The sequence below is a fragment of the Lampris incognitus genome, chromosome 11, assembly GCF_029633865.1.
Source record: "Lampris incognitus isolate fLamInc1 chromosome 11, fLamInc1.hap2, whole genome shotgun sequence".
Lineage (NCBI taxonomy): Eukaryota > Metazoa > Chordata > Actinopteri > Lampriformes > Lampridae > Lampris > Lampris incognitus.
This window is the reverse complement of record NC_079221.1, coordinates 12,941,354-12,968,145: the sequence shown is the minus strand read 5'-3', so window position 1 is coordinate 12,968,145 and position 26,792 is coordinate 12,941,354. Positions and strand designations below refer to the sequence as shown.

Below are 26,792 nucleotides of genomic sequence, written 5' to 3'. Positions count from 1 at the left end.
ACCCTCTCCACCACTTCATCCAACTCACTCCAGAATTCTTTACCTTCCATCTCACACCCAACTTGCGGAGCATATATGCTGATAACATTCATCAATACACCTTCAATTTCCAGCTTCATACTCATCACTCTGTCTGACATTCTCTTCACCTCCAGCACGCTCTTGACATACTCTTCCTTCAGAATTACCCCTACCACATTTCTCCTCCCATTCGCACCATGGTAGAAGAGTTTGAACCCACCTCTGATGCTCCTGGCCTTACTCCCCTTCCACCTGGTCTCTTACACACACACACACACACACACACACACACACACACACACACACACAGTATATCTACCTTCATTCTCTCCCATCATATCAGCCAGCTCTCTCCCTTTACCCGTCATAGTGCCAACATTCAAAGTTCCCGACTCTCACCTCCATACTGCTATCCTTCTTCCTCTCCCACTCCCTCTGGACATGCCTTCCCCCTTCTCCTTTGTCCAACAGTAGCATAGTTTCCACTGGCACTCTGCGGGCCAACAGTACTGGTGGCGGTTATTGGTAACCCGGGCCTCGACCGATCCAGTATGGAAATCTGATTTATGATCCGAGTATTTGATTTGGCAAAGGTTTTATGCCGAATGCTCTTCCTGACACAACCCTCCTCATTTATTCAGGGCTTGGGAACGGCACTAAGAATGCACTGGCTTGTGCATCCTCAGTGGCTGGGTTAAATATCCATTATAAGCACATATATGGTATAGATGAATAACCTGCAAGTACAGGCTGGAGCGATTAAGGACCTGAGATTGTACAACAGATATGGGGTGAAGAAACTCCCCAGAAATACATTGTTCTTTCATTTCAAATTGTTGTGGACTATAATGTACTGTCATTTCACAGACTCCATGCACACAAAAATCATTAGTTGCAGTTGTCTGCCCACTGAAATCCTGATAGCATCTATTAGACTGTTACATTTCATTACCTCGTATTGTTTTCTCTGTCGTGTAATGCTGGTGTGACACCGACTCTTCCTGCTGATGTATTTATGCTGAGATTAACATGGAGGAGTAAACAGTGAGCTCTGTGACCTGGTGTGTAGTTTTAGTTTCATCAATGTTGAATTATCTTGTGTCCACTATTGTTGATGATACAGTCCACAATTTCGAGTATAAAGATACTAGGATTGGGGGCCTCTGTAGCCGAATGGTTACAGCTCATACCACGTGACCACATGGTCACAACCATCGCCGGTTTGATTCCAGCTGGCGTCCTTTGTTGCAAGTCATCCCCTCTCTTGCTTCCATTTCCTATCTGCCTCTTCACTGTTACTGTCTAATAAAAAAGGTAAAAGATACTAGGATTATAGTTATGGGCAGCCAGAGGTAAAAAAAACAACAAAAAAACCAAACTCGGGTTGTGTTACTAACTTGATGATTATTCCATAGATCATCACTGGGATCAAATGGGATCGGTTCACAAACTGTTACTTAGAGATGGGAGTCAGTGTTTAAAATCAGGGTAAATCCCCCAGTGAGAGATAGGGGTCAAGGGGCAACTTTAGGCTAAGCCCTCACTGCTTGGAATATATACATGTTTTGAGGACTTTAACACCTGTCATCTCCTTGTGCTGCTAAAACTACCTGACACATAATCACTGGCTGTCCTCCTGGTTTTGTTTGTGTCTGTTGCAATAGAACGCCAAAAGATTGCAAAGACTACACAGGTGTTGACGTCTATCGACTTTTCTCCAAAATGACTTTCTCCATTTTTTAAGTAGATGTTTCTTTCCTGGATGGTTCCCTGCAGAAAGTTGCCTGAGGTGATGTAACACTGGGAACAGGTACAGCTCTTTGGAGCGTTTGGCAGAAAGCGGGTGATAAACAAGAAAGTACTGATCTGTGAACTCAGGTCAGTACGCTTTCAACATCCTCCACCCTCTTGATGCACGCTTTCATTTTAAAGCAGCTGACATGGCCCTGCGATCCTCATGACGACTCCCCAAAAATCAAGAGTGAATGAAACTTTTTTTTTTTTTTTTAGGCTGGGCAGGAGTATACCCTGAATAGCTGGAGAAAACTTACTGCTACTTCGGTGTTTTTTAAGTGCCAGTGTCCCACTAAGGAGTCCTTGGGCAAGACATTAGGCCATTTTCCATTGCACAAGAAAAAACAAGAACTAGGCCAAATAGGAGCTAATGATAACTGGCACCGTTTTCCTGTTTTTGTTTCCACTGACGGTGAACATGTTCAAAGAACACAAGGTCAAGATACAATGAAATCTGAAATGAATCTGGCTGAAAATGGTGGCTACTCACAGATGCTCGAGTGATGCACTGTGCATAACCAATCAGCGATAAATAGTGCTGCTAGTCCCACCCACAAGGTCCTGTTTGGTACAGTTTAGTCTTACACCTCAAACAGGTACCAAAAATCCACAACAAAACCTTTGCGAAAAGGTACCAATGGCAACTGAAATGCTAAAGCTCCCATTTTTTAGTGCTAAAAAGGTGCCAAAAGTTCCAGTTCCATTAGTGGAAAGAGGGACATTGAGTCCCCTGTTAGCTTCAGAGGTGTTGTTCTGTGGTTGACATTGCCCTTTGATCTCCCCGGAAAGAGATGAGTGATTGATAATCAATAAAGCATCACGTGATCAATACTTTTGAATATAATTGATTGTGCGGGTGCTTGCAGATAAGTCACGCTGTGGATGGCCTTTGTTCGACTGCCTCCATCCACGTTTTCCTCACAGTAAGAAGCCCCCTCCTTTCCCCTGGTATTACTCCAGTAACTTGTTGGCTAGCTCCTCTAAAAGGCTTAAAGTAAACAGGATTAGAGAGCAGCAAGAGAGAAAAAAAATCCCCCTCTCTCTAAGTGCCATCTGCCCCACTACCTGAGCCAGGAGCTGTTCCTTCAGCTCAGCAGGACACACCTCCCTTCAGCCACGGCAGAAAGGAGGAAACAAAAAAAACCCAGTCTGTGATTGAAATATCATCTCATCATTTCTGTGCAGGGTCCCGTGATCTGGATGTGCCTGGGGAATTCCAAACTATGCAACTTCGCAGGAAGGTGCTAACGTCGTCGTTACGTGTCCTGGTAGGAAGTACTCGTCGACCCCATCCATTTCCATGCCCGCAACTTTAAAAACAACCAAGGATTTAAACATGGGCGACTGGTCACTGAAATGTGTTTTCTACGCTGCTGCTGTTAGTTTTGTGGCCCTGTTTTTAGACATAAGGACAGGTATGTATTCAGCACGTTATCCGCCAGGTTGTGGCCCGTTCCTCTTCATACTCCTCCATCTCGCAGTCAGGCAAGCGGCCCTAATTGTGTTTGCTCTTTACCACAGATGCGACTTTGGAAGGTTCCTCCATGGGTTACTTAAGTCTGCCTTACAGTCAGGAGCAGCCTTCAACAGTTTCTGGGTTAACACCTCAGATGTATCCATCCATCGTTCAGGTATCGGACATCAAGGTGTCTCGTGAGGGCCACAGAGCTGTCTCTCGCAGGAGGCGAAGCGTCTTCTTCCCGAGTGGAGTCAAACTGTGTTCGCAGGAGACCGTCCAGCAAGTCATTTTAAACCACCTGAGCTATTTTCACCTCAGAGGTAAGCATACAGTAATAAACATTTACCATACATTACTAACATTTACCATAAGTCATCTACTTAGAGCAGTGGTACTCGACCATGTGCCGTGCACTGCCGAGAGCATGCAGCTTTTCATTCCAACCAACTGATTTCACTATTTAGTTCCTCCTCTTCGGTTGAAGGTGCGTTAATAAGTGAAATTAGCTGCTGTGGATTCCGGTTGGAATGAAAACCTGTATTCTCTTAGCCCTTGTCTCATGGTTGAGTTACGCTGATATAGAGTATATTTCGATTGGAAGCGACCGTGTCATCTTTGGGTATGGAGAGAAGCCAAGGAAAGACAAATGGGATCATAAAATGAGATCGGCGAGCTAGAAAAGTTACCCAGAAACTCCCAACGGTTTTCTGAGATTTTTCTAGTGTCTATTCTTGCCTCGAAACCCCTAAACCTCCCTTGGACTGCATTTAAATGGACTGCATTTGTATAGTGCTTTTCTAGTCTACCGACCACTCAAAGAGCTTTACAATGTATGCCTCACATTCACCCATTCACACATCCATTCATATACTGATGGTGGAGGCTGTCATGCAAGGCACCAACCTGCTCATCGGGAGCAGTAAGGGGTTCAGTGTCTTGCTCAAGGACACTTCGACATGCTCTCTGGAGGAGCCGGGGATTATACCAATGACCCACTCTGCCTCCTGAGCCATGCCACCCTTCTCTGGACTCTTGTTTCTACATCTCACCCCAACGACTGATTTATTCAATGGGGAGAATGGATATGGAGACTTCTTTAGTCAAGGGAGTTAAACTGCTGCAGTATCTGTTAGCACGAGACCTTTTCAGCTGGAGATATAATGTTGACAATACTCAATACATAGACATTTTCAATCTACTGCAAGCCATACAAGAAGCCTGCTAGCTGACATCTGTATCGGCATCGTGTTGTAATTAGAACTTGCGAGGTTCTCAATTAAACCAACATGCGGTCCACATTTTGGAAAGATGTGCATCCATAACAGCTGAAGAGACAGAAACAAGGAAAATGTAATACATTAGTAGAGACAGCTGAACCATGTTGAGTCCCATAAGGCCGCTGTTAGATGTCAAATATTCCAATAATATTCTTCATACTGCATGTCTACAGAGAGACAGATGGAGGGAAGGAAGTTCAGTTAAGGAGGCTCAGGGCGTGAAATCTTTGCGTCTGTGAGATTTGATCTCTTATTAGTTGAGAGGCCTCTCAACCAAGATGTATGTGTTGATCCTGTCCAATAAGGAGCGGTGGGGTTAATCTTCACTGTGTGTCCTGATAAGTGTGTATATGTGTGTTCTTGTTCAGGTATATTTGTGAGGACCAATTTGTGTTTTTAACCATAAGAGTGAGGACATTTTGGCTGGTCCTCACTTCTTCAAGGGTCTATTTCAGGGTTAGGTCTTGGGTTAAGGTTAGGATTAGGTTAAGGTTAGTGTATGGGTTAAGGTTAGACATGTAGTACTGATGGTCAAGGTTAGGGATAAGGGTTAAGGAATGAATTTAGTCAGTGAGGGTCCTTAGAAGTATAGAAAAATGAGAGAGTGTATGTGTGTTGGGGGGGGGTGAGCAGAAATCGGATTTCGGGTGTCACAGCCACCAAACAAAAGACTTGGTAGCCATAGACGAGCAGTTTTAGAGCTATCATCATCATCATCAGGGCGAGTATCCTCGGACTGAACTAGTTTGGAATTAAGTGGAAGTCCAATAATGTGAATGCACGTGAAATGAGAAGGTTTCTTATGTAAGATCAACTGGACTGAGACAGTGATCGCTTGTTTTTAAGACCTCACAGAAAGACGGCGTTGATTAGTGAAGAAGATTGGAGCATATGCTCCTGTACTGCTGTTGGCTTGGAGCCTGGAAGGCTGACTCATGGATGCGAGTTATGTCAGGGAGCTGGCACAAGTAGAGACAGAAGTGGGCTTTGACTTCCTCTAAACTGTTAAAGTCAGCCACGTTTGGCCTTGTCCAAAATAAAAAAGGCCATTGCTTGAGGCAGTCAAACATTAAAATTGAAAAAAACCAGTATCATGACTGCGTGTTGGGCTTTCGCTTGCCATTGAACGGGCAGAGAAGGCTGAGCCGAGAGGACCCACCGCAGCCATTTAATTTGTGATGGCTTTAACTGAAGAGTTTTAGAATCAAATTGCTTTTCCAACTCATTTAGAAAAAAAAAGAGACGTTTGTGAGGATAATGTTGAGTTCTGTCTTTTTGCCGTAAATTGACTGTGACTTTTCCTGGTGGTGTCTTTTCCTCAGTGTGCCAGGAGACGATATGGGAGGCTTTCAAGATCTTCTGGGACCGCCTGCCGGAACAGGAGGAGTACCAAAGCTGGATGAGCCAATGCCAGGACGGCGCAGTAACGGCAACAGATGTTGGCGTCTATTTCAGCCAATCACAGGAGCACCGGGCCCTGGTCGTCAGCGTGAGTGGACGTTTGGATAGCGAGTTACGCAGGATATCACGAACCACTTGCACACAGCTGAATAATTCCTGACCTTTTCTTTTTCCATTTTCAGAGAATGTCACTGCAAGAGTTGAAAAGGTAGCCAGGCTGTCTGTCAGCCCCTTTCCCCAGTTCTAACCCATTATCTCAGTTATTATTTTGGATGTTATCATCGTGTCTTGTGTTTTTGTACATGCGTGGTATTATTCCCATTGGTTGTTTTCTCTTTTCTCAATGTTTCCTTCACCGTCTGTAGTGAGCCTACCAGGTCCTGGCAGCATATGTGCAGGTAAGGTTCTCTTCAACCTTACCTGTTCATATTAACCCCTGATCCATTATTACACCTGGTCTTAAGTCTCTGTCATTCATACAATCCTATTCTGGTTTTTCCCATTTTATCTGCTCCACTTAGGCCTTGACTCTGATATCCAGGCTCCATGTTTGGTTTGCTTGACCTTTCCCCCTTTTTTAACACAAAACCCACAACGACCTGTGGGTCTGCCGTTTTATCCGTCTTTATGCAGCATCTTTTGAAGTTACAATCCTGGATATGATTCGATTGTGTTTAATCTACTGACATCTGTGAGCTCCATTCCAAACAAATGAGAGTCAGCAGGGCTGTTGTGTCACAACCAACCCTAAAACCTGGTTGAACCTGGGTTTTACTTATCGATGCTGTACTATCTGCTGGCGAAGGTCTTCCACCAGCTTGTTCTCTCATATCTGCTGGTTAGACACAACACCTTCACTCCTTCTTCAGACTCTGGCTGCTATGATGAAGATGGAAAACACAATGCTTACCTGACAATAACCATAAAATAGAAGCAGCTACAAGAGTGTTGATGATTTTACTACTGGTGGATTAACGGTTGCAGTGAAAACGAGTGAAATGATCAAACATGATATTTGTTTGCATACAAATCTTCAAGATTGTAACTTTAAAGCCTCCTCTGATAAAAGGGACCACAGCATTACTGAGTGACTCTCTCATTCTTTCAAAGCACTCCAACACCAGATCCAGCAGAGGAAGAGAAGACTCCTTATGAAGGTGTGTCTCTCCTAGTAGTACTGCTTACACAACATCTTTAGATGGGGCTTGTGTGTGTGTGTGTGTGTGTGTATATGTGTATGTATGTGTGGTGAATGAGATGATTGCGCTCGGCTCCAGGCCAGTACAGGCAGATTTCTGGTGTGTCGTCAGGGTCAGATCAGTTTAATCCATATTAATGACTGATTACTTCCACTCACCATAAACCCACAATCCTATTTTGAAGACGAAGCCAACCTTCCAGGGGCCACAGCTGATGGTGGGGGGACAGCAGAGGAGGATGAGGAGGCTGAAGATGTTGTCCCAGAGGTGGAGGAGATCACTGCAGTCACTGAAGCAAGCCCAGTGAGTGCCCGCACACACACACACACACACACACACACACACACACACACACACACACACACACACACACACACACACACACAGGACCATATAGGAACACACATATACACAGGAACATGTCCAAACAGACCGACGGGGACACACACACACACACACACACACACACACACACACACACACACTGTTCATGTACTGGGTTTGGTTAGTTCTTGACATATAGTATATCCGTAGTACTACCTGCTCTACTCTGTCATGTCACATGAATTAGCGTAGCCCTAAATCACAGTAACAGTGTCGGTGGGCTTTACACAGTAACAGGGAGACACAGCAGATGACAGTGGATATCATCCACTGTTCTTAGTTCCTCGATTTGTTCGAGGGAAAACTTTAAAGGATAGGTAAATGAGAGAAGCCTCAGGGAGCGTATCAGATGACAGACAGGTGTGAGACTGTCCCAGGGACGATGCCGGCCAGCTAGCTAGTAAGAGTATATGCGAGTCGAGCAACGATGAGAATAATTTCCTGTGAATGTTTCCTGTGGCACAGCTGGACAACGACATTGCTATGGTGCCTCCGACTCCTCCTGTCCTGGAGCAGGAGGTGGAGATGAGCATCCTGCTGACTGGAGAGACATACAGCGAGGGGCTCAAAGATCCAACCAGTCTCCAATACCAAGCTCTCAGCAGACGCTTCACGGAGAAGGTTAGCCTACCTGCCTGTCTGTCTGCCTCTCTGTCTGTCTGTCTGTCTGTCTGTCTGTCTGTCTGTATCTGCCGGTCTGTCTCTTGTCTATCTGCCTGCCTGTCTGTCTGCCTGTATCTGTCTGTCTGTCTGTCTGTCTATCTGCTGGTCTGTCTCTTGTCTATCTGTCTGCCTGTATCTGTCTGTCTGTCTGTCTGCCTGTCTGCCTGCCTGCCTGCCTGTATGTGTGTCTGTCATCAGTTCAGTTCACTGTCTGTAGTGTGGTTTCTATTGATTCTCATGTTCCCTGTACATAACATATCTTGCCTAGTAATATCATGTACATAACATATCTTACCTAGTAATATCATGTCTTGTACATAACATATATTATAGTAATATCCTGTCCTGCCTGTTTTACTTCATACTGTACTGCTGATGAAACTACATTTTTCGGGTTTTTTTTGTTTCCTCTTGTGTTCATTTCTTTGATGCACTGAAAAGCTTTGGTTATATTGGTTGTGTCCTTTCATGCTAATAAAAGCGACAAAAGGAAATACATTTGTTTCCCCATAGCACGTCAACATAAAAGCTAACAATGTATACACCCTGTGATGGCCTGGCGGCCTGTCCAGGGTGTCTCCCCGCCTGCCGCCCAATGCCTGCTGGGATAGGCTCCAGCATCCCCGCGGCCCTGAGAGCAGGATAAGCAGTTCAGATAATGGATGGATGTATAAACAATGAGTAAAACACTGATGGAAAAAAAACCCAATAATCTTGTAAAATAACAACAATGATAAAAACAATACTAGAATAACAGCAGTATTAAAACACACACATCACAGTCCGGTCAAATAATGTTCTTTACCACTGCCTTGTTTGTGCTGTGTCTGTATGCATGTATTTATCTGTCTATATGTGCGTGTGTCTGTGTGCATGTATTTATGTGTGTGTGTATGCATGTATTTGTGTGTGTGTATGCATGTACTTATCTGTCTATATGTGTGTGTGTGTGTGTGTCTGTGTGTATGCATGTATTTATCTGTCTATATGTGTGTGTGTGTGTGCCTGTATGCATGTATTAATGTGTCTATGTGTGTGTGTTTGTATGCGTGTATGCATGTATTTATTTGTCTACATGTGTGTGTGTGTGTGTATGCATGTATTTATCTTTGTGTGTGTATTTATCTGTATGTGTGTGTGTGTGTGTGTGTGTGTGAGTGTGATTTTGTCTCTCTCGCTCTCTGTGTGTCTCCCTCCAGTCCTAGCCTGGCCTCTGTGTGTGTAGCCTAGTTGAGGAGCAGCAGCAGCAGATGCGTTGTTAGTTTTAATAACACACACACAGTACAATAACACACACAGTATAGTAACACACAGTACCAGCAGTGGGAGTGAACCCACACTGTTGGGCAGCGGTCCAAAAGCCCCCAGGACTTAACCGCACACATTTGGCATCGGTCAATATAACTCTTAATGCTTTATGATGTGTCATGGGACTAGATAAATGGTTGCACATCCACAGAGAGACACACACACACACACACACACACACACACACACACACACACACACACACACACACACACACACACACAAACATGTCAGACATACGTAGGTAACGCACCTTGGTAACAAACCTGAATGATTTTACAGATCCTTGGAAAATGAAATATATTTACTCTCTTGACTTTTTGCTGGCATGCGCACACACACACACACAAAACAATGTGTTGAGTTTTATGCGATTTATGATGTGTATAGGAAGTGTGTGTGTGAGCTTTGCACACGTGTGTGTGTGTGTGTGTGTGTGTGTGTGTGTGTGTGTGTGTGTGTGTGTGTGTGTGTGTGTGTGTGTGTGTGAGATACTGTTGAGCATGTTCAAATTTCTGGATAAGAGACAGCGCTCCTAATCTCTGACCTGGTTTCCATTCTCAGCTTGAGAATTTGAGATCTCCCCGATATGAGAGATCTGGACTTCTTCACAACTTACTGACAGATACATACACTCACTTTGAGACACACACACACACACACACACACACACACACACACGCACACACACACACACACACAAGCTCACGTGCCTCAGAACATTATAACTCTTCTCTAACTTTATGGTGCTGTGGGGAGCTGTCAGGGGCGAAGGGAAGGATGGAGAACACAGAGGGAGTATAGATTACAGAGGAGATGGAGGGGGATGAGGGGGGCCCCACGGTGGCCCCTTCCTCTATGTACCTTTTTTCCTGAGGTGGAACAAATAAACTAGGTCAGTGAGTCAGGAGAACAATATAATCCTCTCTTTTTCCAAGCGGGCCCCGGCCAGACCTGCCAGGTTCATGCCAGAGCCGGGCAGTCTCACAGGTCGATCACAGCGCCATAGCTTGGCTGGTAATCCTAAATCTCTGGGCCGCTGTACGAGAGATACAAATCCTTTTAACTATTTTCAACGAGGTTGGCATTCCCGGAACAGTAGATCACCTCTGTGTTGCCAGACAAGTTTACGGTTCTTCCCCCATTTAGAAAAAAAAAAAACACCATTAAAAACAACAGCGCTAGCTTGAGTCCAATGCTAAAGGTGTGGATAACGGAGTCTCTCTCTCTTGGATGTTTGTCCTTCCAGATTGAGGATGCTCTGGAGGGACTGCCCGGCTTCAAGAGCATCTCAGTGTTGAACTTCAGGTCAGTTATGTGCTGCGGACATGGAAATAAAGAAACCAGTCCTCATATTATGGACAAAGCTGCTGGATTTTGTCCCAGTAACACAATTACTGGGCATCCACTAGCATCTGAAATGGTTGCATCGAGGTTCAGATATATTTCTCTGTATTTCTTGTAGCCCGCTGAAGGATGCTCATGGGTAAGTAGTCAAACCAGTACAGACCAGTGCAGGTCTTGTCTGAGCTAGGTTTGGAACCTCGTTGGTTTCTATTCCTGTCCACCTGTAGTCAGATATAGTGCTGTGCAATATGAAAAATATTATCACAACATTCACTGGGGATTTTACACAAATATACATAAAATATCACAATATCTGATATCCAAATGTCAAAAAATGATGTAAAAAAAGACACACATGAAAAAAATGCAACAAGGTCCTGGGTTCGAACCCCAGGGTTGTCCAGCCTTGGGGGTCATCCCAGGTCGTGCTCTGTGTGGAGCTTGCATGTTCTCCCCGTGTCTGCAGTGGGTTTTCTCCGGGTGCTCCGGTTTCCCCCATCATCAAAAAGACTTGCATGTTAGGGTTAGTACTCCTGTCTGTGCCCCTGACCGAGGCATGGCAAGACGAGCTGGGGTTGGTCCCCGGGTGCTGCACGGCAGCTGCCCACTGCTCCTAGCTACACAGCTAGGATGGGTTACATGCAGAGTGTAATTTCCCCTCAGGAATCAATTGAGTATATCAAAATCAAAAAAAGTCTGCTCACATATGCAAAAATACCATGTATACATATCTAATCATCTCATTGAACTGTTTTGTAATGTAAAGTATAATGTGTAACCAACACTAGTTTTCATATAATACTCCCTCAGATATTTCAGGCCTCATTTTGTGAGAAATTTTATCTGATAGACTCTAATTTAGAAAAAAAAGAACAATTGTGTATTACGTTATGACAAGATTTCCCTCTGATACAGTACCACTGAAAGATAGTAAACGATAATGTTGAATTGCTGCCCAGCCCCATTTAGATACGCACACCCTCAGGTAGATTTCCCAGCAACGATTCCCCTTTCCAGTCACTTGTCATTGCTTGTGTGTGTGTGTGTGTGTGCGCGCTCATGTTCGCCTCACACTGTGTTTACCTGGGAAGGCACGTATAAAAGTATGTCAGTGGTCACCTGTGTTACCGGTATTAGTGCGGTCACTCACCTGTTAAGTGGGATCAGGGTGGGTCAGCTCCAGCGAGCAGGTGTTCCTCCTTCAGAGGCGATTACTGCAGCTTTATGACCACAGCCATCAGCCTCTGCAAGGATAAGCAGCTAGAAGGAAAGATGAAGAGAGCAATGGAGAAAAATGATGGCAGACAAAGCAAAACGGAGAGAGCGAATCACAGGAGAGAAAACAGGAGGTTTCGGTGGAAGGAGAAGAAAGCTGGAACCATTACTTTGCTCCCCCTGTGGGCACAGTGCAAGTACAGCTAAGAAACGGTTCTCATTCTTGGCATGTAATGTATTGTTTCACTGTGCAGATAACCACACTATATGCGTAAAATAAAACCTCCGTCTCCCTCTTTTTAGGGTGGTGTGTGTCTTCTTCAAACTCGGGTCCTCTACCAGAGGCCTGGGAAGTTGAGGTTTCTGCGCAGCATCTTAGCTGTTCCTGAGACTGCAGTCTTCTGGACAGAGACCTCAGATGTTGCTCTTGGAATCTGCTGGAGCCACTCTCCCAGTCTGGGGGTCACAGCCCTTAGTGCTCCTATTACCACTGGGACTACTGTGGAGTTCACCTTCCACATCTGGTCTAGTTCTTCCTTCAGCCCTTGGTATTTCTCTAGCTTCTCATGCTCTTTCTTCCTGATGTTGCCATCACTCGGGATTGCTACATCGATCACTACTGCTGCCTTTTGCTCCTTCTTGACCACAATGTCTGGTTGGTTAGCCAGCACCTGCTTTTCAGTCTGGGACTTGAAGTCCCACAGGATCTTTGCTCAGCCATTCTCCACCACCTTTGGTGGTGTCCCCCATTTGGACTTGGGGACTTCCGGTCTGTATTCAGCACAGATGTTCATGTACACTATCCCAGTCACTTGGTTATGCCTTTCAGTGTATGCTTTCCCAGCTAGCATTTTGCACCCTGCTACTAAGTGCTGGAGAGTCTCAGGGGCGTCTTTGCACAGACTGCATCTTGGGTCTTGTCTGATGTGGTAGACCCCTGCCTCAACCGATCTGGTGCCGAGTGCCTGTTCTTGTGCTACTATGATCAGAGGCTTTGTGCTGTCCTTCGGTCCAGCCTTTTCTATTCACTGGTAGGATTTCTCGATATATATAGTATATGTGTGTGTGTGTGTGTGTTAGTCGACATATAAAAAGAAAAACACAAAACTTGATAACCTGGTCACATAAGTGTGCACACCCTTTTATTTTTCTCTTTTCTTTTTTAATAATTTATTTCTGATTTTTCCATTTTTCTCCCAATTTAGTGGCTAATCGATCCCTATTTTAATTCAAACACACACCCTCGTACTGCATGCATTCGCCAACTGCATCTCTCCAGCCGGCAGTCTCGAAGGAGACGCCTCGCCACGTCCGTGACAAGGCGAATCCAGGCCGAACCACTGCTTTTTCCGACACACATAGAGACGCATTCATGTGACGAACACAAGCCGACTCTGCCCCCCTCCCGAAGACAGCGTTGCCAATTATTGCTGCTTCATCGAGTCCGGCCATAGTCGGATCTGACGAGACCGAGGCGCGAGCCCCGGTCCCCAATGGGCAACAGCATCGACACAAAGCCGATGCTTAGACCGCTACACCACCGCGGCCCCCTACACACCCTTTTATAATTGGGGATGTAGCTGAGTTCAGAATTAACCAATCACATTCAAACTCATGTTAAATAGTAGTTAGTAAACACCTGCCGTCAATTAAAGTGACTGTGATTATCCCCAAATAAAGTTCAGCTGTTCCTGTAAGATTTTCTTGACATCCTCTTGGTTGCATCCAACTGCAGAAGCCATGGTCCACAAAGAGCTTATAAAGCATGAACGCATCTCATAGTTGAAAGGTATCGATCAGGAGAGGAGTACATGAGAATTCCAAGGCGTCAGATATACCATGGAACACAGTGAAGACAATCATCAACAAGTGGAGAAAATATGGCCTGACAGCGACATTACCAAGAACAGGACATCCCTCCAAAACTGATGAGAAGACAAGGAGAAAACTGGTCAACGAGGCTGCCAAGAGGTCTACAGCAACATTAAAGGGGTTGCAGGAATTTCTGCCAAGTCCTGGTTGTTCCCTACATGTGACAACAATCTCCTGTATTCGTCATATGTCTGGGCTATGGGGTAGGGTGGTAAGATGGAAGCCTTTTCATGCGGAAACAAAAAACATCCAAGCGCAGTTAAATTTTGCAAAAAGAAGCATCCAGTCTCCCAAAACCATGTGGAAAAATGTGTTATGGTCTGATGAGACCAAGGTTGAAGTTATTGGCCATAATTCCAAAAGGTATGTTTGGCACAAAAGCAACACGGCACATCACCAGAATAACACCAGACCCACGGTGAAGTATGGTGGTGGCAGCATCAGCCTTTGGAGCTGCTTTTCTTCAGCCGGAACTGGGCCTTTAGTCAAGGTGGAGGTAATCATTAATAGTTCCAAACACCAGTCGATTCTGGTGCAAAGCCTTCAGGCATCTGCTAGAAAGCTGAAAATGAAGAGGAATGTAACCTTCCAGCATGACAATGACCCAAAGCATACATCCAAATCAGCGAAGGAATGGCTTCACCAAAAGAAGATCAGTGCTTTGGAAAGGCCCAGCCAGAGCCCAGACCTGAATCCAATAGAAAATCTGTACAGTGACCTGAAGAGGACTGTGCACAGGAGATGCCCTTGCAGTTTGACAGATCTAGGACGTTTTGTAAGGAAGAGTGGGAAAATATTACCGAGTCAAGATTTGCCAAGCTGATAGACTCTTACCCAGAAAGACTGAGCGCTGTAATAAAATCAAAAGTTGGTGTTCCAACAAAGTATTAGTTTAGGGGTGTGCACACTTATGCAGCCAGGTTATTGTACATTTTGTATTTTTCTTTTTTCTTTTTTGCCCTAAAAGTACTGTTTGTTTTTCACTTGAATTTTATCGGTTGCAATTTATCATTAAAGGTGCAAAAAGTTCTGACATGATTTATCTTGGTTCATTTTTTTACATTATGAAAACCTGCCATTATAGTAGGAGTGTGTAGACTTTTTATATCCTGTGTGTGTATGTATATTATATATATATATATATATATATATATATATATATATATATATATATAGTCTGAAAAAAATCCATCTGTAGTGATGCTTTGGGCAGTCTTAGAAGTTTGCTGCTGAATGAAAATTCCAGTGCACATCAGGGCTGTGTGTATGTGTGGTGTGTGTGTGTGTGTGTGTGTGAGAGAGAGAGAGAGAGAGAGAATGTGTATGTGTTTGTAAGATAAGGTGTGTGTGTGTGTGTGGGCATGTACTGTATAGCTAACTGGGGGAAATGGGATCTCTTGCTAAGGGGGCCCATTATGGGGCCAGCATGTGCTCCGCCAAAGCCCGACAAACTAGGTCAGAGTGGAGGGCCTCCAGTGGGCCAATGAAGGCTGATAGATGACTTTTCCAAGGCCTGCCGTCTCTTGTGAGGCCTGCCGTCTCTGTTTATAATGATGATATTGATCACTCTGCTGACTTGGTCTCGGATGATAATTGTGTTCAGCATTCCAAGCAGGAGTAAATCAGATGAGCCATCAGTCTTCTGTGAGACTTCTACAACTCTTTTTAATGGGCTGGACTTTTAATCAGTATCATGCAATTTTCATCCTTTTGACGATCAAGGAGAAAAGTGTATTTCCGTTTACCTACCGTGAATCAGATCCATACAGCCAAATGGTAAGCAGGATAAATAGGCCAACATAGGGGTGGCCTATAATTCAATATTACCGCTTATCATCCTTCAGTGATATTGTGCCGGGATTAAATTTGGATATTGTCCTATTATGATGCGCACTTTCATCGTCTAAATCAATCATAACAGGAATCTATGACCTAAACTTTTTCACAAAATGACGCCTGAAATAATGAAGTGTTATTTGAAAACTAGTTTTGGTTTGATGCCAATACTTTACATGACCAAGTAGTTCAATGGGATGAACGTCAGTTGGACTCTTATTAATGATGCTACTGAAAATCTAACCATATATTGTGATATATATATATCAATATTATGTAAAATTCCATGATTGTCATGATATTTGTTTTTATTTATTTATACTGTTTTTATTTTTACTCTTATTTGGTCATCCTCTTATTTTTGCCTTGTGTGGTTTTATTCTTTGTAAAGCATTTTGTAACATTGTTTTAGAAAAGTGCTATATAAATAGTCATTATTAGCATAATAATATTTCCCATATTGCCCAGCACTAGGCCAACCCTCCTTATTAGTATAGTATATAGATCCAGAGCAACCTGGCCTGTACTGTCATATATTGAACCCTAAAATGTGGATGGGTAAAGTGAAATGGATTTTACATCAGTTCCTGTCCACTCATCCTTTGGTCCCCGGACGTCTCTGAACTGCCCTGTTGCCCCAGTGGAGAAGCTGTGCAGCCAGTGCCATGAGGCTGTGATTGTGCTGGGCAGAAATGTGGACGGTGTGCCGCCCTGAAAACCCCAGTTAACCTCAATTACTCTCAAGCTGCTTTTAGCAGACAGAGGTTAAAATAAACCTCATGGAAGATATAATAATTAAAGGAAATGATGAAAGAAGAGAGACAAGACAGTCACTTGCGTAGTCGGGGTAATTACTGAACTAGTTGATTACAGGGGTCTAATTGTGTCTTATTTAGCTGGTCAACGGAAATTGTTGTGTTTCTTTTTCTTCTGACTATTCTCTCCAAAACCATGGAACGTAACTAGTCCTGCATGCTTTAACTCATCCCCCAAACTTAAACTAGATGCTTTTTTCCCCTTCCCCTTTTTCTCCTCAATTGTACTTGGCCAATTACCCCCACCCTTCTGAGCCGTCCTGGTCGCTGCTCCACCCCCTCTTCCGATCCGGGGAGGGCTGCAGACTACCACATGCCTCCTCCGTTACATGTGGAGTCGCCAGCCGCTTCTTTTCACCTGACAGTGAGGAGTTTTGCCAGGGGGACGTGGCGCGTGGGAGGATCACGCTATTCCCCCCAGCCCCCCCCCCCGACCAGAGGAGGCGCTAGTGTAGCGACCAGGACACATACCCACATCCGGCTTCCCACCCGCAGACAGGGCCAATTGTGTCTGTACGCCTGACCAAGCTGGAGGTAACACGGGGATTCGAACCAGCAACCCCCTTTGTTGATAGGCAACGGAATAGACTGCTCTGCTACCCGAATACCCCCTAAACTAAATGCTTTAAAACATTCAGGTGTTCAGGAGATGTGTCAACGTATTCAACTTTCGATATTCTTCATACTCAAAATATTTGCAAGGTTTGCTTTGTTTTGTGACACAGACATGAACGGCTGGAGGATTTCTGCTTCATAGGCTCCTGATGATCGTCCCTTCACGGGGTCACCGCTTTGCCAACACATTTTGTCCAGGAGCTGTACTTTGTAGTTTAAATGAGGGCTGTCTGTGTCCAGGCTGGATGGCGTGGTGGTGGATTATACCGTCACACTGCTGGTGGATGGTGCAGGCGTAAGCACTGAACAGCTGGACTACCTGACCCTGCAGTCCAACCGGGTGGAGAACTCGTACCATGAGGTGGAGGAGCACGGCACGGTAGTCTACTCGGTCAGCCAAATCCGAAACTACGCCACCGAAGCCCTGCAGAGAGAGGATGTGGAGAGCGGTAAGAAGATGGCCACTGACTCGCCCTGTACACACACACACACACACACACACACACACGGACTCCCATCAAACCAGACTTCATACACATCCATGAGATGTGCAGCGCTTACATTGACCCATGACCCAGATCATTTTACACGTCACTCCTCTGGCCCTATATCAGGGTCCTTCAGTTGCAAAGGGTACTGAATGTTCTGACGAGACCCATATGCATACTGCAGTACTACAAATCACCACTAAACAGGTCATATCTGAACATGACATCACATCGTTCAAATGCCGAACCGGACAACTGAACTCCCATTAAATAGTACATCAAACAACACGTGTTTGGTGACTGTTGTGCCACCCTTCTTTATCAGACCATCATATCCAACAGCCACATCAGCGTAATAAAACAATTTAACTAATCTCATATCCTACTGACGCAATAGCAGGGATAAATTATTCAGCAAAAATAAATGACAAAGCCGTTTGAAAAAAGGCTTTTTTTAACAAACCACACTTAACCGAATTTGGCTTAATTAGTTTATAAGATGGTTAAAATCGCATTAAATGTCTAATAGTATTATAAACTTTGATATTTTGGTATAATGCTGCATATAATTGCACAGTAATTAAATAAGTAATCAGTGGATCGATCCAATCTGCTAATGTGACATTGCGCTCACATGAGAGCCCTCTAGTGGCTGGTTGACTTCACTGCATGACTCAGAAGGGTCAAGGACTTTTCTACTGGCTGAACGGGAAACCTGAAAGGCTCGGGAAGTTCAATCTAATGACTCAAATCTAATGACTCAACGAAAAGAGTCGAACTGCCCTCCACTGTGCCTGTTACTGAATCAAAGCTCCCGTCACCGCCTCCCGTGTTGAGGCAGTGAATGAACTCTTTGCCCCCTGCCGTGTTCCTCATCAGTGCAGGCCCATCTGAGGTTTTGGGCCCCTGTTCAGATTATTATGAAGGTTGTGCCGACCACCAGGGGAGCACATCTGTGTAAACCATTGTGTTGTTTATTTATTTATTTATTTGCTTGTTTTCTTGAAGTATAATGTGTATTTCCATCTGCCAGGTGCATTTAATTTACACTGCTGTGGAGAAGGTCTTCCGTGAGGACAATATTCAGCCCATCTATCTGTTTGTCTATCTATCCATCCATCCATCATCCAACCATTTCTATTCCTCTGTTTCTCCATTTCTCTACCTCTCTATTTTCTTAAAAGAAAAAAAAACATATTTACTACACTAATGCAGGATGCACACATGCCACCACCATGGAGGTTGTTTAAGTCTGCTAGCTCTTTCAGCTGGAACAACAGCCAGAAGCAGGGCGACACCCTGAAAGCCATATCGGACGCAGGAGAATCCAGCGTTGATATTACAACACATTCTGGGCCTCCTGACAAGCCATTCCACAGATTTAATAGTCTCATCTGTTTCTTATTCTTCTGCCGTTCAGTCGAAGAGGACACCATATTTATAGGGCATTTCAGCTCAAAAGTGGGCCACTTTTAATGAACAAATAACAGTCATCATCAGTTATAGGAACTGTATATTTACTCTGCGCAGCAGTTAAAACCTCATCATTAAATGGTCTAATAGAGCCGAGCCAATAGGATATATGGAATCTGATCCCCCACCAATTTGTGCTTTACTTCAATCTATTATTTTGGCTTGTCCTGTGGATGTTATAGTTAACAGTACTCTCTCTCTCTCTCTGTGTCTGTACCTCTCTCTCACTCACTCGTTCATTTTCTTTTTCTCTCCATTTTTCATTCTGTTAATTTCTCTGTCCTGCCTTCCTTTCTCTGCTCCGTCTCACATCTTTCACATATTTCTCCAAGTGCTGCTTAGTCTGTCACACGCGCACACACACACACACACACACACACACACCACACATACACACAGGGACATGTTAATCGCTCCCTCCACTAGATTTATCCAGGCAGTAAGTAGGTTAGCTAGCTCCTGATTCTGGCCAGGGCCGTTCTCCAGCACAATAAGCAAAATGGAGGCGCTGATGATGGTGATACCGTCTCCTCCATCTGTGAGATTCCTCCCTGGCAGGGGTTTTGAGGGAACGGGTGCCATCAGTTTACCGTGTTAGAGAGCTAACCTGAAGATGGATGCCGTCACATGACCACATCAGTTACAGGCCTGGACATGTGATAGGAGGGCTAAACGCTCTCATATGGCTGCCTGGCACGGCGGCTCGGGGACTTACAGGCTTGGCTTGGCCTGGCCCCAGCTGTCAGCTTTGGTGGTAATGCAGTAATAGTTTTGGCCCATGCCGGTGCCAGATTCGAATGCTGATGGGTAAGGTTCTCCTTGGGTAAATGCACCGTCAGCACGACAGCTGTCTTTGGTGGCGACAGGGAGCGACCGTGGTGGTTTGTACAGGTTAAAAACGATCATGGCTGACAGGAGGACACTTTAGTCTCTGATTCAGCCACCATCATGGCTTTGAGTGCTTACTCAAAGCACAATTCACTTGTGTTTGGCTTTCTTTTTTTTCTTTTGCAACCTGGTTCTTATTTTTTCCATCATGCACATTGGTTATGATAATATTTTACTCACCGGCTTCATTTTGTAGATTTTGGACACGGGACCACTGCTGGACTCAGTTTTACAATGGTGTCTTATGGGACAACTGAACAGTGTCAGAGAGCAGAATCAGAAACACTTTATTTGTCATTTCATTTCATGCACTTGGACACATGAAATGAAATGAAACGTCATTCCCCCAGCCCACAGCAGTGCAACACAAAGACAAAAACACATATCCAGAAACTACAAGAACTACAAGAATACACATATCCAAACTAACACATAGTATATTGGAAAAAAAAATCACTGTCCAGGAGAATGAATGCCAGCCAGGGTGACTGTCAGAGCTGCCGGTCTGCATGGGCTAGCAGTTAGCTTAGCCTGCCCCGCGTCCGCGTCCTGTCAGACCGCCCTCGGTGTTTCCTCTTTTAACAAGTTATTTGGAAGTGAAAGTAAAAGTTATGATGTCCATCCATCCATCCACTATCCAAACTGCTTAACCTGCTCAGGGTCGCGGGGATGCTGGAGCCTATCCCAGCAATCATTGGGCGGCAGGTGGGGAGACACCCTGGACAGGCCACCAGGCCATCACAGAAGTTATGATGTGAGATGTCCAATCTGATCAATGGTGGATGACATTGCTGATCTACTTCCTGGTTCACCCGGCAGGAAGTAGCAGCCTATACTTACCGTAGGTAGTAGTAACCATCCATAAACTAGCCAGCCAGCACAATAGAGAAGTCATAGATGATGGACAGTCATGGACACAGTCTGACTGACACACTAGGGGGGTTTGTTGTTTAAAGACTGCTGTTCACTTGTCCCATAAGAAACCGCTGTAAAGCCGAGTCCAGCCGGGGTACTGTGTCCAAAACAACATGTGACCTATGATAAAGACTACGAAAATAAAATACAGGCTGTAAAAAAACATAATTATCCTTTAAAACTGTTTGTTTTTATTAAGTCACTTCTTACTGATGTTTGCATTTCTTATGGTTTTACAGTGTTCGAGCCCCCTGAGTCGGTCCAACCCATCGATGAATCCACGGTGAGTCACAAATGATCCGACACGACGGTTTTCTGTCTTCGTGGCAAATGGTGAAGCTCTGGGCTGTCGTTTAGCGTTTACAAAGTCATCGTTTTACTCTCATTCATTAAGTGTGACACAGATTGGTTGGAGCATGTCGGAAAGTGAGCATAAGCTGATGACCAGCCAGTGTAGCTGGTGGAGTTATGTACCGCACCAGTCTAGGTACAGGATGAAGAAAGGCTTTGGGGATTGGTTTGGCTTTTGCCATAATAATCCACTGCTATTCTGGTACAAGGGTCACAGTGCACCACGATGAGTCAAGGAGTGTGTGTGTGTGTGTGTGTGTGTGTGTGTGTGTGTGTGTGTGTGTGTGTGTGTGTGTGTGTGTGTGTGTGTGTGTGTGTGTGTGTCTGTCTGTCAAACAGGCAGTACCACTCTTGGCATACTGGAATCCATAACCTTCCCAGATGATTTCATGTCTTTATTTGTGCTGTCTGGTGGTGAGCGGGTGTTTGACAGTAACCAGAGCAACGGCGCTGGCTCCATGTTCAGCTTCAGCTCCCTGAGAGATTAATTGGAGCCATTATATAAATTGGGAAAGCTATGTGAACTGCTACTTACCAATTCGTTTATAGACAGGAGCAGCACAGCCACCGTGCCACAGGAACACTTGGCTGCCCTGGTTCACTCCGAAGCCTGCACATTTTAGATTCAGTTTCTATTTTTTATTTTTTTGCTCATGATCAACCCTGGCTGGGTCGCCTCAGCGAGGGTGTCTGATGTTGAAAGACCCGGAACACCCGAGGACCTCAGGAAACATCACTGATGATGTGTCCCAGTGCATCCTAGGGTGTATCTTTGAGTCATGAGCTGTGATGAAGATAGCGGGACAATCTGTTTCTAGAGAGGCGTACTGAGAAGTGGCTGACCTGAGAACAAATTTGGATTCTTAACCACAAGATTCAAGAAACTTTATTTACGTTGGTGGCACATCCCCAACTTGCTAACATAGATACATAGGAGGGGATGGAGTTGAGAGGCCGGATTGCGCTGGTGTTTTTTGAGCTGATTGACCTGTAGCGTCTTGCTGTTGCCGTGGGTGGGAGGGGCTGTCAACCCGGTCGGCTGTGCGGGTGGTGAAGAGGGAGTCCGGGAGAGGGGGGGGGGTCACGACCTTGTGGGGTGGCATGGCTGAGGAGGTAGAGCAGGTCACCTAGTAATCGGAAGGTCACTGGTTTGATCCCCGGCTCCTCCAGAGAGCATGTTGAAGTGGCCTGATGAGCAGGTTGGCACCTTGCATGGCAGCCTCCACCATCAGTGTATGAATGTGTGTGAATGGGTAAATGTGAGGCATCCACTGTACAGCGCTCTGAGCGGTCGGAAGACTAGAAAAGTGCTGTATAAATGCAGTCCGTTTACCCCTTATCCTATGATTCTAGAGACCTTTTTCACTCTCCGTTGCAGCTTGGTTTTGAAGATGCTATCTGTGGTTCTTTACCAGAATGTAAAGGAGGATGTGGGGATGCTTTGGATAATGGTGGTATAAAATTAGACCAGTAGCTGTTGGACCTTTATGATGATGGAGTTGGTGTTGATGTCCCATTCTATATTATTGCTGATATATATGAGCGCAGAGGAATTCGAAAGGGTCTGTCATGGTTCTGGGTTGGTCAGCGATATGGACGGGTTCTCTGGCAGTCTTGTACTTCCAACTAATGATGTCTGATGGAGGCCATCATGGCTGAGAAGTTGTGCTTTTAGAATAATAAAAGAATGGTTATTTCTCTAAGCGAACGGGTTTTGCACCTTTAAGACTTTCTCGAGTCTATTTCTAAAATCCAGAATGAAGCAACACCATTCAAAATTTATAACCTTCACCTATTGGGCATCTGGGTGGCATGGTGGTCTATTCCATTGCCTACCAACACGGGAATTGCTAGTTCGAATCCCCGTGTTACCTCCGGCTTGGTCAGGCATCCCTACAGACACAACTGGCCGTGTCTGCGGGGTGGGGGGAGCCAGATGTGGGTATGTATCCTGGTCGCTGCACTAGCGCCTCCTCTGGTTAGTCAGGGCGCCTGTTCGGGGGGGGGGGACTGGGGGGAATAGCGTGATCCTCACATGCGCTGAAACTCCTCACTGTCAGGTGAAAAGAAGCGGCTGGCGACTCCACATTTATCGGAGCAGGCATGTGGTAGTCTGCAGCCCTCCCCGGATCGGCAGAAGGGGTGGAGCAGCGACCAGGACAGCTCAGAAAAGTGGGGTAACTGGCCAAGTACAATTGGGGAGAAAAAAGGGGGGGAAATCCCCCCCCCAAAAAAAACAACCTTCACCTACTTTGTTTGTATTCAGCTATTTAATATCCTGTATACCTTCAAAAATATTTAACTTTTTTTGTCGCATCATAAACTTCTTAAGCTGATCTGCATTACAGGTGGTCATTAATTTAATTTGACTCGTTACTTTATTTAATGTTACTCATTACACATATGCCTTTCTGTGCCTTAATTACTCTTTATTTTTATCATGATACCTCTTTAGTTATATTTACTGTTGCTGTATACATAGTTGAAGCATCGTTGTAAGTATTTCACTGTCCTGTCATTCTGAGCACAAGACAATCAAAAAGACTTGAGACTTGTTTCTGATTGGCTGCTCACCATCTCCTCAGACCACCTAGCAAACGCCCTCCCTTCACTTTCAGCTAGCGCCCACATCTTCTCCAGGAAGTTTTAGGGCTTCATGTAGTCTGTTTTGAACTCGTATTCAGCAAAGTCTGTTCATGACGCAGGTCAGTATACTGGTTGAGACACAAGAGGTTCCCGATCCGGTAGCGGGCACCGATGACATGGACGAGGACGCGTTCGTGTCTGGACCTCCGGCCGACGAGGGAGCAACGGAGGAGGCGACTGACATCATTGTTCTAGAAGAGAGCGCAACTGAATCTCCTGCTCCTCCACTGACCACCATTACACCCAAGGCTGACAGTAAGAGCTGACCATACACACACACACACACACACACACACATACACTTGTTGCCAGTAGTGGAAGAGGCAGGTCAGAGTGAAAGTACCACACTGATATTTTTACTTTACTTTTTATTAGTAAAAGCATTGAAGTACTTACTCTTGACCCTTGTGTTCTGTTTGCGTCAACATAATCCATTTAAATAACAATTATTAACCATTGTTATTATTAATAGCAGAGATGAAGATTAGATTTATATTGGGTATTTTTGAATACATTTACAATCGTATTGCTGTAAAAACCAAAAGTGGCCTAGGTCACTGTGATCAGCAAACAGCCCGTTGCTTATTAGTGGACAGAACATGAAGGCTAAATGTACTCAAAGTAATAAAGTAAAAATACTTTTAGCATATTCATGACCTTGATATAAAATATGGCTGAAAGTATGTCGACTCTACCTTTTTTTCTGTAGATGAGTGCTAATATATACCCCGATTACAATTAAAAAAAAAAAAAAAAGAAGATATATTTGGTGTCATGGACTTCATGAATGATCGATGAGCAGCAGTCCTAAACCCACAGTCCTTTCAAATGTTTGACGAATAATTTTTTTACCCTGGAGTTACCCAGATTTCAGTGGGTTGATTCCTCCTGCTTTTGATAGATATAAATACAAATGCTGATATTAAAAAAAGAAAAAAAAGAAGTAAAAACTATCGATATTTGCTTTGAAATGTAGTGGCGTTGCAGTTGTAAGTCTGAACTTTTATGTACTTAAAGCTGCTAGAAAGAGTTTTTCACTCATTTATCGCTCACTTTAATTCTGATGCCTCTAAATGACAGCGATAATCAAATGAGACCAACAGTGAGAAGATTGGATATTGCCTTATAATGATTCCAAATGCTTTTTGTCTCCAGGTTGGATCCCCCACAAAATTTGACAAGAAGATTTTAACTATGTTTCCATCTGCAGGCATTGAGGCAGAAGGCTTGTTGTTGGAGGATGCTGTGCCAAGCATCATCACGGAGATCCCCCAACTGGAGAACCTCCCAGCCGAGCCAACGGCCCCCGAACAGTCAGACATTGTGGTGCTACCTGAGCCTCCGGTGGAAACCGAGGCCTCTGGGTCTGGTACAGAGGAGCAGGAAGACCTGATCTGGCCCTCAACCAAGACAGCAGAGGATGAAACTGCTCAAGAGGAGACCGCTGCAGAGGAGGGGATGACTGTAGATGAAACAATCGTGGAGGCTGAGGTCATCTCTGAAGTGGACACTGTAGAAGTTGAGGATGTAGCCCCTGGTGCTGCAGAGGAAGTGACTCTAGGTGGTGCAGAAGAGATGGAGGAGAAAGAGGAGGAGGAGGTTACTCTTGCGATTCCACTGGAGCTGGAGATGCCTACCATGACCACAGTGACCGCTGAAGAGGAGGAACTGCAGGCCTACGTTCCAGTCCCGGAAATCCTCCAGGAGACCTCACCTTCAGAAGAAGCGAGTGAAGCCTCAGAACCAGGACAAGGAGAAGTTGATCTCCTCCCTGCCATTGACACCTCAGATGAAGGTACAGCAGAAGACGTCAACATCCTAGAGGTTCCACATGATGTCGGGGAGGACACATCAGAACAGCCTGAAGATGACACAGCAGTTGAAATAGTGCCGCCTCATCCCAGTCCATCTGACAATGAGGAGGTGGAAGAGGAGGAGCTTATATCTGAGGGGGGAGGTGCAGAGGAAGAGGAGGTGGAAGAGGCACTGGAAGAGATTTTACCTGTCGCTCCAGTGGAAGACCCAGAAGTCCCGGAAGCTCCGGCAATCTCACTGGAGGACCTTACAGAGGATGAGATCTTATTGGTCAGCAAGGATGTACCAGAGATACCAATCACAGATCTCCCAAGCTCTGTCCAACCAACTGCCCTGTCTCCAGAAAGGGAGTCGCCTTTCACCCGTGTCTCTGACATTGGTCCAGCCACTGGGGAACAACCAGACATGGTGTCCATCACTCTGGAGGTAAGATTAAACAATGAAACAGGAAGTTGCATCCTGCACCCCCCAAAAATATCCAATGCTTTGAAACCAATCAAACATCAATATTTATTATTTAAGAAAGATGAATCAAAAAGAACTCTTGTTTTTGTCACTGCCTCATAAAACCTTTAAAGTTTTACCAAGGGATGCCAACATTTATTACTCATTTGCTTCAAAGTTATAGCTTTAAAGATTACAGCAACTAAAGCAAGAATATCCAAATAATGACGGTTTTTGTAGTTTCTAATTTTAGTGCTAGCTCAAATGGGACTTTTCTTGGAAAATGATGCAGTCCATAGCATTTTATGTCTTCAGCCAAATGAGGAAGATAAAGGCAGGTAGTGTTGAGTTTGAAGAAGTGAAGTTGTTGTGTCTAACAAGCAGATATGACAGAACAAGCTGGTAGAAGACTTTTACCAACAGATAGTACATCAGTAAGTAAAACTGAGGTTCAGCTATGTTTTGTTTGTCAATGGAAAAGGTGCTGACACAACAGCACTGGTGATGTTTTCATTTTGAATGGATTTCAGGGATTTCGATTGGTCCACACTTTTGCAGTTAGCATG

At 44.8% G+C, this 26,792-nt stretch overlaps 1 protein-coding gene across 2 annotated transcripts in view; it reads left to right on the top strand.

Annotated features, from left to right (window-relative positions):
• The first annotated feature begins 3,138 nt into the window (after positions 1-3,138).
• Positions 3,139-26,792, top strand: part of impg2a (interphotoreceptor matrix proteoglycan 2a) — a 36,121-nt gene continuing 12,467 nt past the window's right edge. Inside the window, exons 1-13 of one of the 2 annotated variants that reach the window (XM_056289547.1) lie at positions 3,139-3,230; positions 3,337-3,594; positions 5,874-6,040; positions 6,135-6,160; positions 6,318-6,350; positions 7,063-7,109; positions 7,336-7,454; positions 8,001-8,156; positions 10,756-10,814; positions 17,447-17,655; positions 21,210-21,253; positions 24,027-24,222; positions 25,178-26,208. In XM_056289547.1, coding sequence (XP_056145522.1) covers positions 3,152-3,230; positions 3,337-3,594; positions 5,874-6,040; positions 6,135-6,160; positions 6,318-6,350; positions 7,063-7,109; positions 7,336-7,454; positions 8,001-8,156; positions 10,756-10,814; positions 17,447-17,655; positions 21,210-21,253; positions 24,027-24,222; positions 25,178-26,208 — 2,424 coding nt within the window. In that variant the 5' untranslated portion in view covers positions 3,139-3,151. Of the gene's footprint in view, positions 3,231-3,336; positions 3,595-5,873; positions 6,041-6,134; positions 6,161-6,317; positions 6,351-7,062; positions 7,110-7,335; positions 7,455-8,000; positions 8,157-10,755; positions 10,815-17,446; positions 17,656-21,209; positions 21,254-24,026; positions 24,223-25,177; positions 26,209-26,792 lie in introns of those variants that run through there. The other variant, XM_056289548.1, reaches the window with a different exon arrangement.